Consider the following 12,183-nt stretch of genomic DNA (forward strand, 5'->3'; position numbering starts at 1 on the left):
AACACTGGGAGAAGCAGGCCGAGACAGCCCCAGGTCTCTCTGGCTTCCGACAGCTTGGCAGCAGGGAGGAACAGGGGCAGGTTGATCGAGAGAGGGCAAGCAGTGGACGTGAGGCGCAACGGAACTCAGATGATGAGCAAGGGCAACCCGCTCCTGATCCCCGAGCACGGAGAGTGGAGAGAAGGCGGGAACCGAAGATAACAAATCCAATCAAAATAAGGTAACACTGGGCATGATTCCTTTAACAACTGCCTTGCTCAGCAGTGGAAATTATGCCCCCAACCGTGGGCTGAGGATTACCCTGTATACAAATATTCTAAATATTTTGGAATACAACCGTCATTTTTCAAAGGTTTTGTCCCTTATTACTCACCTTTCAGGCAATGTTCCGCCCCATCCAGACACTCTGGGGACAGCTCGTTGTCGGCGAAGGAGCCCAGCAGTTCTGACACCATCAGATCCGCTTTCTCGGGGGCCTCCCACTCGCGCATGTCACTGGAGACGACCGTCACCTGGGACCCCCATTCCTCGTACTGCCAGCTCTCCAGCCTGAAAAGAAGAGTTAGATCTGGAAGTCATCTTTCACATTGGGCCTTCAGGCCTGCCACAATTTCGACTGTGGGGAAATGGGAGGAGGGATTACGTATATGGAGGATGGGGTGAGAGGTAGTCAAAACAACATTCCTTTCCCAGAGAGTCAAGGACAGCTTGCCCTGCAGCTGCGATGGTGTGACTGGGAGGCATCTCCAGTTTTGGATGGTGCCTGATTGGACGGTGTGATGGACATGTGGTTGCTGGGCAGGGACTTGAACTTTCATTTGGGTGGGGAAAACCTGGAAACTTTCAGATTCGGCTTTTCCCAGATGTCCCAATATGACTCTCCGGCGCAAAACTGCCCCGCACAGCGGACTAATATTAAATATGATCAAATATTAAAAATAACTTCCATCTTGGGGACTTTCAGATATGTGGACTTCAATTCCCAGAATCCCCCAGCCAGCTTTGCTCCTGTTTTGCCCATAACAACAATCCAGTGAGGTGGGTGGGTTACATTGAGAAAGAGTGATTGGTCAAAAGTCACCAGCTGGCTTTCCTACCTAAAGTGGGACTACGACTCCCAATCTCTCGGCGTTTGGCCCCAAAGTCACCCAGTGTCTTTCCTGCCTACGATGGGACTAGAACTCCCAATTTCCTGGTGATTGGATAAAATCACCCAGCAGCTTTCCTGCCTAAGGTGGGACTAGAACGCCCAGTCTCCTGGTAATTGGCCCCAAATCACCCAGTGGGTTTCCTGCCTAAGGTGGGACTAGAACTCCCAGTCTCCTGGTAATTGGCCCCAAATCACACAGTGGCTTTCCTGCCTAAGGTGGGACTAGAACTCCCAGTCTCCTGGTAATTGGGCCCAAATCACCCAGTGGCTTTCCTGCCTAAGGTGGGACTAGAACTCCCAGTCTCCTGGTAATTGGGCCCAAATCATCCAGTGGCTTTCCTGCCTAAGGTGGGACTAGAACTCCCAGTCTCCTGATAATTGCCCCCAAATCACCCAGCGGCTTTCCTACCTAAGGTGGGACTAGAACTCCCAGTCTCCTGGTAATTGGCCCCAAATCACCCAGTGGCTTTCCTGCCAAAGGCGGGACTAGAACTCCCAATCTCCTGGTGATTGGCCCCAAATCATCCAGTGGCTTTCCTGCCTAAGGTGGGACTAGAACTCCCAGTTTCCTGGTCATTGGCCCCAAATCATCCAGTGGCTTTCCTGCCTAAGGTGGGACTAGAACTCCGTTTCCTGGTCATTGGCCCCAAATCACGCAGTGGCTTTCCTGCCTAAGGTGGGACTAGAACTCCCAGTCTCCTGGTCATTGGCCCCAAATCACCCAGTTGCTTTCCTGCCTAAGGTGGGACTAGAACTCCCAGTCTCCTGGTGATTGGGCCCAAATCACCCAGTGGCTTTCCTGCCTAAGGTGGGACTAGAACTCCCGGTCTCCTGGTAACTGGGCCCAAATCACCCAGTGGCTTTCCTGCCTAAGGCAAGATTAGAACTCCCAGTCTCCTGGTAATTGGCCCAAAGTCACCTAGCTTGCATTTGTGACTGTGAGACTAGAAATCCCAGTCTCCTGGCTCCTAGCATGGTGCCTTCACCACTAAACCGATCTGGGTCTCCCCAAAACAATTATTCAACGCACAATGACATCCATAGGGTGATTCCTCCCCTACACCCTAACCTTTCATGGGGGGCAGAGTTCCATGCCAAGGACGAGTCCACGGCACGTGAGAACCAACTTACGTTACCACAGCGTTGGGATTCTTCTCCACGGCGTAAATCTTGATGCGCCGTTTGGCCTGGCAGGCCGCTCGGAGGGAGGCGTTGACGAGAGGACCCCGGCCAGCCCCCAACACCATCACCACCCTGCAGGTCATATTTGGGGGGGGGGGGAGAACAAAAGGGGAGAAGTGAGGAATGCAACCCAGAGACCACAAAAACATTCAGGGCCATCGTTTATAATGCTCGGTGGCACAGTGGTTAGAGTGCCATGCTGCAGGCCACTTCTGCTGGCTACCGACGGCCTACAATTTGGCAGTTCAAATGCCACCAGACTGAGGGTTGACTCAGCCTTCCATCCGTCCGAGGTGGTTAAAATGAGGCCCCCAGATTGTTGGGGGCAATGGGCTGATTCTGTAAGACTGCTTAGAGAGGGCTGTGAAGCATTTATAAAGCGGTAAATACCGTATTTTTCGGAGTATAAGACGCAACTTTTTTCCCTCAAAAAAGAGGCTGAAAATCTGGGTGCGTCTTATACACCAAATACAGCATTTTTTGCCTCCCTAAGCCCTGCCCCTTCACCAAAATGGCTGTGCATACCCTTATGGAGGCTTTCAGAGAGCTCCTGGGGGCTGGGGAGGGCAGAAACGAGCAAAAAATGGGCCTTTTTTGCCCCCCCAGCAGCACTCTATAAGCCTCCATAAGGCTATGCATGCAATTTTTTTGACAAAAAACGGGCCGTTTTTTGTTAGTTTTTGCCCCCCACTCCCACTCCCTAGGAGCACTCTGCAAGTCCCCCCAAGGCTATTCATGCCTTTTTTTTTTAAAGAAAAAAAACGGGCCCGTTTTCGTGAAAAACGGCCTGTTTTGGGGAGGTTTGCAGAGTGCAAAAACTTTTTTTTTCCTTTTGGAAATGTCTTTAATTGATTGATGAGAATTACATTGATCAAGTGCTGTGCCAGCAGAAACACCTACCTATCTACTGTATTTCTCTCTATCTCTATTTCTCTCTCTCTATCCCTCTATCTATCTACCTAACTACTTACACACTCTATCTCCATACCTACCTACTGTATTTCTTTCCCTCTTTCCCTCTCCCTCTCTCTTCCTTTATCTCTATTTCTCTCTCTCTATCCCTCTATCTATCTACCTAACTAACTACACACTCTATCTCCATACCTACCTATTGTATTTCTTTCCCTCTCTCTCTCTCTCTCTCTCTCTCTTCCTTTATCTACCTACCTAACTACTCTCTCTCCCTATCTATCTACTGTATTTCTCTCTCTTTCTCTCCCTCTCTCTCCCTTTATCTACCTACCCTTTTTTTAAAAATTTGCCTCTTCAAAACCTTGGTGCATCTTATAACCCGATGCGTCTTATACTCCGAAAAATACGGTAAGTCTAAGTGTTATTACTATAATTAAAGTACCCCTCACACATATGTGCTCGTCGTTCCCAACTCTAGGGGACGGTGCTCATCTCCGTCTCAAAGCCAAAGAGCCACCGCTATCCGAAGACGTCTCCGTGGTCATGTGGCCAGCATGACTCAACGCGAAGGGGCACAGAACGCTGTTTCCTTCCCACCAAAGGTGGTTCCTATTTTTTCTACTTGCATTTTTTACGTGCTTTCGAACTGCTAGGTTGGCAGAAGCTGGGACAAGTAACGGGAGCTCACTCCGTTACGCGGCACTAGGGATTCCAACTGCCAACCTTCTGATCGACAAGCTCAGCGTCTTAGCCGCTGAGCCTTTTATTGCTATAATTAGTGCCTGGCTAAGCTGGTGCCTGCTGGGAGGAATCCAGATTTTTTTTAAAAAAACACCCGTAGAGCCCAGCTGGAGAGCGCTCTATTGTCGCGCCTCCAGAAAGTGTGTCTCCGCTCACAATCAAAGAAAGCCCGCCCACCTGCCGTGCGACAAGCACCAACAGGTGAACGAGGGGCTGGTCGCACAGCATGCAAAGGACCCTTTTGTTCTGGCCGAGGCTTCCCAAGAGCATGAAGCAAACTCCTGGCCCCGACAAAAACCCCTTTTATTCATTGACTGTGAATTCTCGTCATTCACATCCAGCAAAGTCTTTCAAGGGAGGATTTACGGTCACAGACCTTATCTGGCTTGGAGAGCGGCCAGGCTGAGATCTGCCAAACTTGGCAAGGAGTCTCAGAGAGTCATGAACCAATGAAGCGAACTAATGGTCTCCTGCAAACTCCACTCCCCTGGCGCTCCTCTTTTATTTCCTCTGGGAGGGGCCTAAAGTAAACTCCACCTGTGGCTTTACTCCTGATTCGACCCCTGTTCTTTAGCTGTTCCTCTCGTCTGGCAGCTCTGTGCATGCGCACACTGGGAACAGGTTCCAGCTGTTCTTCTGCCCCACTGATATCCGACTCCGAAGGCAGCTGATAACTGGTATACGGCCCTGGCCCCCTCTCTGCCTCCGACACAGAGCCCTCATCAGAGCCTTCCCCAGACTCCAACACTGACCCAGGTTCCTCCCCAACCTCCTCACTGTCCGAATCTGCTGCCAGCTCCACTGGCGAGCCACAACATTGGGGGAAAGCCGGATTCACGTAACGAGGGCACGATTCACTTAACAACCATAGCAATTCACTTAACAGCAGTGGCCAAAAAAGGTTGTAAAATGGAGCAGGACCCACTGAACTACTGCCTGGCTTGGCAGCCGAGATTTTTGGACTTTCCAATGTGGTTGGTAAGTCAAGAACTTCCTGTATTCCTTGATATTGTTTAATGAAGGTGACCTAGGATGATTGACAGGTACCCTTACATCCGATACGGGTTGCCCCTGCCCAGTGGGTCCGTCGTAACTTCGAACCGCTTCTCAGCAACCAGTCGCAAGTCGAAGACAGTGAGTCTGTTGTAACTTCGTACAGTTTCTAAGCAACCACCCGCCAGTCAAGTCCTTGACTTTACGACTGATTGTTTAGCAACTGGCCGAAGTTACGACGGACCTACCAGAGAGGGGGTGCTTACCGTTGCAGATCTGAAGGTTGTCTCCCGCCGTCACGTGACTACAACACGGTTGCTTGGCAACCAGCCCCTACTTTACCACCATTTGCTGGGGGGGGGGTATCACATGACCACATGAACACGGTTTGATAAAATCATGGTTTCCAGCAAAACCGGCCCACAGAAAACCACTGGTTCAAAGGACCACAGTGGTATTGGCTTAAATGACCGTGGGCTTTGCTTAATGACCGCTGCAACAACCGTCACAACGTACGACCGTGATGGGCAGGCTGTACGACGGTTGTAAACCGAGGACTACCTGGTACAATGTTTCAGGGAGATTGCGAGAAGAAGGCAGGTGGATCTTGCAACTTTTCTCAATCTGCGTCCAAGATTTGTGAGACACACACACACACATACACACACACACACACACCCTCCCCCGTTGGGGTTCCTACTCACTGGACATTAGTGTCTTTCTCCTCGTCGGGAACTCGGTCCAAGAGGCACTTGTAGATCGCCTGAACAGAGAGAAGCAACACGACAACTTAAGTTTTCTCCGTCGAAAGCAAGCGAAGGAAACCCAAGGATGCTTTTCTTCCAAGGGGCAACAGGACTTTCCGTTTTTTTCTTTGAAGGGGTTTCGCTTCCCATCCAAGAAGCTTCTTCAGGTTCTGGGGAATGGAAGGATTTCTCTTCCTTGCAGACAGCTGGTCATTTGCATCCTTTTTTTAGAGTTTTTGGGTGAAACCAGGCTTAATAGCGGTCACTGTGAGACGGACCTTGGAGTCTTAGTGGACAACCAGCTAAATAGGAGCCAACAGTGTGAAGCGGCAGCCGAAAAAGCCAACGCAATCCTAAGAGCCGAGGTGGCGCAGTGGTTAAATGCAGCACTGCAGGCTACTGCTAGATCAGCAGTTCAGCGGTTCAAATCTCACCGGCTCAGGGTTGACTCAGCCTTCCATCCTTCCGAGGTGGGTAAAATGAGGACCCAGATTGTTGGGGGCAATATGCTGACTCTCTGTAAACCGCTTAGAGAGGGCTGAAAGGCCTATGAAGCGGTATATAAGTCTACTGCTATTGCTATTGCTATAAGTTGCATTAACAGAGGTATACAATCAAGATCAAGTGAGGTACGAATACCACTCTATAAAGCCTTAGTAAGGCCACACCTAGAGTACTGGATCCAGTTTTGGTCACCACACTATAAAAAAGATGTTGAGACTCTAGAAAAAGTGCAGAGAAGAGCAACCAGGATGATGAGGGGACTGGAGGATAAAACATACGATGAACGGTTGCAGGAACTGGGCCTGGCTACTCTAGAGAAGAGAAGGACCAGGGGAGGCATGATAGCAGTCTTCCGATATTTGAGGGGCTGACACGGTGGGGTGTGTGTGTGTGTGTCAATCTATTCTCCAAGGCACCTGAAGGTCAGACAAGGAACAATGGATGGAAACTGATCAAGGAGAGAGATTCAACCTAGAAATAAGGAGAAATTTTCTGACAGTGAGACCAATCAACCGATGGAACAGAAGTTGCTTTCGGAAGTTGTGGGAGCCTCATCGCTTCAAGAAGAGATTGGACTGAGGAAGAAGCTAAGATCAATGTAGAGATGTTATTAACCCTTTTTTTATTTCTTTTGTCTCAATATATTTTAGACTGTGATTGTTAAAAATCTATACCATGTACGGGCTCTGGGAAGTCGGGGGAGGGAGGCGGGGTGTTAGGGGGGAGGGGAGGGGGGGACATATACTATATGTTAGATTTCAACGTAATGCGATTTCACATGTATACTGTCTCTCTTTAATTTTTCCGTAAAAATATGACAAGCTGAATACATTGACATATAGTAGAAATACACCAAGGGGAGGAGTAGAGGGATAGAAGAAAGAGGGGTAGAGAGGGCGGGAGAGAGGATGGGAGGGAGGGTGAGAAGGAAGGAAGGGAGTGGACTGGGAGAGAGGAGTGGTAGAGGGGGAGGGGAAGTAGGGTAGAGGGGAATGACGGAGGGAAGATAGTAAGTTGGAGGGGGGCGGAAGAAAGAGGTGTATGGAGAGCGGAAGAGGTATATTGGGTTTCTATTTAAGTTTGAGTTTGAGTTTTATTTTATTTATATTTCTGGGGGTATTGTTGACAAGAGGAATTGCTGTGATTATTGTTTAATGTTGTATGTCCCCGGTTATGCACAGTATATATGTGACTGTATGAAAATGAAAAATGGAAAATAAAAACATTTTAACAAGGAAGAAGAGATTGGACTGCCATTTGTCGGAAATGGTATAGGGTCTCCTGCTTGGGTGGTGGGTGGGGGTTGGGCTAGATGACCTACAAGGTCCCTTCCAACTCTGTTAATCTAATCTAATTTGCATCCTTTTGGAGAGTCGTTAAAGCCACCTGTTGTTAATCTGACATTCTGAGCCACGTGCAGATCTGGACGTTGGGGAAACAAAACCGCCACTTCATAACCGCACGGCACAACGCAGAAGAAACCAGAGGGTCGTTGAGGCCACCTGGAGGTTCTTCTGTTTTCCTCGGGGGTCACCTGCGTGGTGCAAATGGGTGTGGAGCCTTCTTGGAGCTGCTGAAAGGACCGTGTTGTAGACCCCCCCACCCTCTGTTGAGAGAAGGCTGTTCAATTTGGACACAGATTGCTCTCTGCGACCTCTCTTTCAACCCAGCGGTCCCCTCTTGTCCAAAATGTGGACTTTGCTGTCTTCAAAACAATGGCCTTTTGTCTTTTAAAACGCAGCTGGACTGCTGGATCTAGTCCTGATGGGTTTCTTCTGTGTTGTGGCATGCGGTTGTGAAGTGACTGTTTTGTTTCCCCAATGTATAGATCTGCATATGGCTCAGAATAACAGGATAATAACAGGTGGCCTCAACGACTCTCCCAAAAGGATGCAAATGGGAGAAATTGTACAAATGGCTTGATGAGACAGTGAGGATTCAGATATAAAAGGAGATAGCTGACTAACTTAAAACGATCTAAGCAACAACTCAAATAAACAATACACAAAGACAGAGGGACAAATGAGAGTAGAAATGTATTAGAGGTGAGAATTCACCGTTGAGTAACACCATTAGACCACAAGGTTGGAAAAACTTGAAAAGCTGATAGGTAATCCGTTATAACTACCTGCATGGAATTAGCAACCTAGTTTCATACTAGGTAAGGCGAGATGAGCAATGGGAGATGAAAATATGTAAAGAGCTTTATCTATTTTTGTATCTTGTATTTTGTAAATCTTGCCTTTTTTATATAACTTTCAAATAAGGGAAAAAAAGAAAAGAAAAAGAGAACCAGGTCATCCTCTGAAGAGGAGAATATGTAAACACAGCAACGGTTAGAGTGGATGGAGGGAGGAGTAGAAGGAAAGAGAGGAAGGAGAGGAGAAAGGAGAGGAACAGGAGAAAGGGAAAGGCAGAGGAAGAATGGGAGGGAATGTAAGAGTAGGAAAGAGGGGAGGAATGGGAAGAAGAGGGGAAGGGTAAAGGGGAGGAAGGGGAAGGAGAGAAGGGAAAGGAGAGGAGGAAGGCAGGAAGGAGAGAAGAAAGAGAAGAAAGGGGGGTAGGAAGGAGGGAGGGAAGGAGGGAGGGAAGCAAGGAGGGAAGGAAGGAGGGAAGGAAGGAGGGAATGTAGGAGGGAAGGAAGGAGGAAAGGAAGGGGGAAAGGAAGGAGAGAAGGAGAAAAGAAAGGAGGGAAGGAAGGAAGGAGGGAAGGAAGGAGGGAAGGAGAGAAGGAGGGAAGGGGAAGGAGGGAGGGAAGGAAGGGGAGTAGGAGAGAAGAAACGAGGGAAGGAAAGAGGGAGGGAGGGAAGAAGAAGTAGGACCGTTGTAAGATAAGATGGATCTATGGGATGATAAAAAAGCAATCTTCAAGTATATTGTTAAGAGTAGGGGAAAATTGTTATAAATACATATTATTAATAACAGTTATGAGATCATATAATTGTAAATATATACATGAAATTGATAAAATAAAATAAAATTTTTTTTTTTTAAAAAAAGGATGCAAATGACCAGCTCTCTGCAAGGAGGATAAATCCTTCCCTTCCCCACCATCCAGCCAGAACTGAAGAAGCTTCTTGAATAAGAAGCGAAATGTCTTCAAAAAAGTCCAGCTGCCTCTTGAAAAAGGATCTTTGGGACTGGATGACCGAGAACCTCCTTAGATATCAATGAAGAAAACCACCATCTCAAATATTTCTTATTACAGGTAGTCTGTTTACTGTTTATTATAAATTTATAGGCCGCCCAATCCCGGAGGACCCCGGGCGGCTTATAGAAATAAAAATATAAGGAAGATTAAAAACAAATAAAACACAACAAATTTAAAAGAAACACAACATGCACCCAGTCTAAGCGGGGCTGGACCTCAATCCAGAGGTCAACAGCCCCAGGTCGTAAGTCCTCGACTTACGACCACAAAAATTTGATCTCAGGCAGCAAAACATTTGTAAAGTCCGACCACAAAATTTGATCTCAGGCAGCAAAACATTTGTAAAGTCCGTTTTCCTGCATTTTATAACTTTCCTTTCTTTATGAAGTCAATCCCTGCCGCTGTTAAGTCCCATGGTGGCTAAAGAAATCTCCTTTTCCCATTGACTTTGCTTCTCCGGAGGTTGCAAAGGGGGATCGTGTGATCTGTGGGATGCTGCGACCGTCGTTAAGTAGGAACCAGTTCTCAAGGGTCTGAATTTTGATCACCTGAGTGTGGAAAACGGGTCGTAAGTCATCGTTTTTGGTCCCGTTGTAACTTCAAATGGTCATTGAACGAACTGCTGTACGTCGAGGAGTAACTGTAGAGGTAGTTGTGACTTCTGACGATTGCTAATGAGTTTATTGTAAGTCAGGGGCTACATTCATTCCTAGGAATGTGTCTTCTTGGGACAGAATTCAATTAATTCACCACTACAATAATTTATCTCAAGAGAGAAGTCATTCAAATGTGGCCTTGGGTTATTGTCTTAAAACCCCCACTTTTCCCTATTTGACAGTAGAGCTAGGCCTCGACTTACAACAGTTCATTTAGCGACCGTTCGAAGCTACAACGGCGCTGAAAAAAGTGACTTATGACCGTTTTTCACACTAAGAGGACTGTTGCAGTATCACCGCGATCACGTCCTCAACGTCCAGATGGTTCGTATTTACGACCGTTGTTGTGTCCTGGAGTCACGCGATCCCATTTTGCAACCTTCTGACAAGCAAAGTCAACGGGGAAGCCCAGATTCACTTAACAACTGGGTTATTAACGTATCGATGGCAGGGATTCACTTAACAGATGTGGCAAGGAAAGTTGTACAATGGGGCAAAGCTCACTTAACAAATGTCTCACTTAACAACAGGAATTGGGGGCTCGATTGGGGTCGTAAGTCGGGGGTTGCCTATATGGCCTCCCCCCCCAACTTCTAATGTCTCTCCAATTCTCAGTGAACCTTCAACAATCTAGCCTGATTTATTTACCGTATTTTTCGGAGTATAAGACGCACCGGAGTATAAGGCGCACCAAGGTTTTGAGAGGCACATTAAAAAAAAGTAGGTAGGTAGATAAACAGATAGAGAAGGAGAGAGAGAGAAATACAGTAGGTAGATAGGGAGAGAGATAGAGTAGTTAGGTAGGTAGGTAGATAGAGGGATGGATAGATAAAGAGAGAGAGAGAAATACAGTAGATAGGTAGGGAGAAAGTGTGTAGGTAGGTAGAGGAATAGAGAGAAATAGAAAGAGAGTGAGAAATACAGTAGATAGATGGGGAGAGGGAGAGAGAGAGTAGGTAGGTTGGTAGATGGAGGGAGGGAGAAAGAGAGAGAAATACAGTAGGTAGGGAGAGAGAGAGGGAGAGAGAGAGAAATACAGTAGGTAGGGAGAGAGAGAGAGAGAAATACAGTAGGTAGGTAGGGAGAGAGAGAGAGAGAGTAGGTAGGTATGTAGGTGTTTCCAGGTGTATTTATCCTTGTGCTGGAGAAGGAAATCGCTGACAATCTGCAGCACCTAAGACTTTGTTTCTGCTGCCACAGCACTTGATCAATCTAATTCTCATCAATCAGTTAAAGAGCTTCCCAAAAGGGGAAAAAAAAGTTTTTGCACTCTGCAAACCTCCCAAAAACGGCCCGTTTTTCGTGAAAACGACCCTGTTTCCCCCCCCCAAAAAAGGCATGAAAAGCCTTGGGGGGGGGGGGGCTTGCAGACTGCTCAGGGGGGGACGGGAACGAGCAAACAACTTTTTTTGTCAAAAAAACCTGCATGCATAGCCTTATTGAGGCTTATAGAGTACTGCTGGGGGGGCAAAAAAGTCCCTTTTTTACTCATTTCTGCCCTCCCCAGCCCCCAGGAGCTCTCTGAAAGCCTCCATAAGGTTATGCGTGGCCATTTTGGTGAAGGAGGCGGGGCTTCGGGAGGCAAAAAGTGTATTTGGTGTATAAGACTCACCCAGATTTTCAGCCTCTTTTTTTAGGGAAAAAGGTACGCCTTATACTCCGAAAAATACGGTAATTGTATTCCGCCTATATTATTTTTACAAATAACCCAAAGCAGCAAAGCAGCAAACATCACCAAGACACCTGTTGCTTGTCCCTACAACAACCCTGTGAGGTGGGTTGGGCTGAGTGGAAGAAGCTGGCTTTTGTGTCTGAGACAGGACTAGAACTCACAGTCTCCTGGTGACCGGCCCAAAGTCGCCCAGCTGGCATTCATGGTTAAGGTGGGACAGGAACTCTTGTCTCCGAGTGATTGGCTGAAAGTCACCCAGCTGTGTTTCATGCTTAAGGCAGGACTAGAACTTTCTGTCTCCTGGTTACTGGCCCAAAATCACACAGCCAGCTTTCATGCGCAAGGCAGGACTAGAAGTCACAGTCACCTGGTGATTGGCCCAAAGTTACCCAGCCAGCTTTCATGCCTAAGGGGGGACTAGAACTCACCGTCTCCTGGTGATTGGCCCAGTCACCCAGTAGTGTTCCATGCCTAAG

General features: G+C 47.6%; 1 protein-coding gene across 1 annotated transcript in view; it reads right to left on the reverse strand.

Moving 5' to 3' along the window:
* PRMT5 (protein arginine methyltransferase 5) overlaps positions 1-12,183 on the reverse strand; it is a 40,086-nt gene that overhangs the window by 7,909 nt on the left and 19,994 nt on the right. Inside the window, exons 10-12 of the mRNA XM_087714218.1 lie at positions 5,683-5,741; positions 2,282-2,404; positions 374-549 (exon numbers count right to left, since the gene is read on the reverse strand). Of these exons, the coding sequence (XP_087570344.1) occupies positions 374-549; positions 2,282-2,404; positions 5,683-5,741 (358 nt within the window). The remainder of the gene's footprint in view (positions 1-373; positions 550-2,281; positions 2,405-5,682; positions 5,742-12,183) is intronic.

This window comes from Thamnophis sirtalis, unplaced genomic scaffold, assembly GCF_051295495.1.
Source record: "Thamnophis sirtalis isolate CommonGarterSnake01/CBP01778 unplaced genomic scaffold, rThaSir2_p1.2 scaffold_4, whole genome shotgun sequence".
Taxonomy (NCBI): domain Eukaryota; kingdom Metazoa; phylum Chordata; class Lepidosauria; order Squamata; family Natricidae; genus Thamnophis; species Thamnophis sirtalis.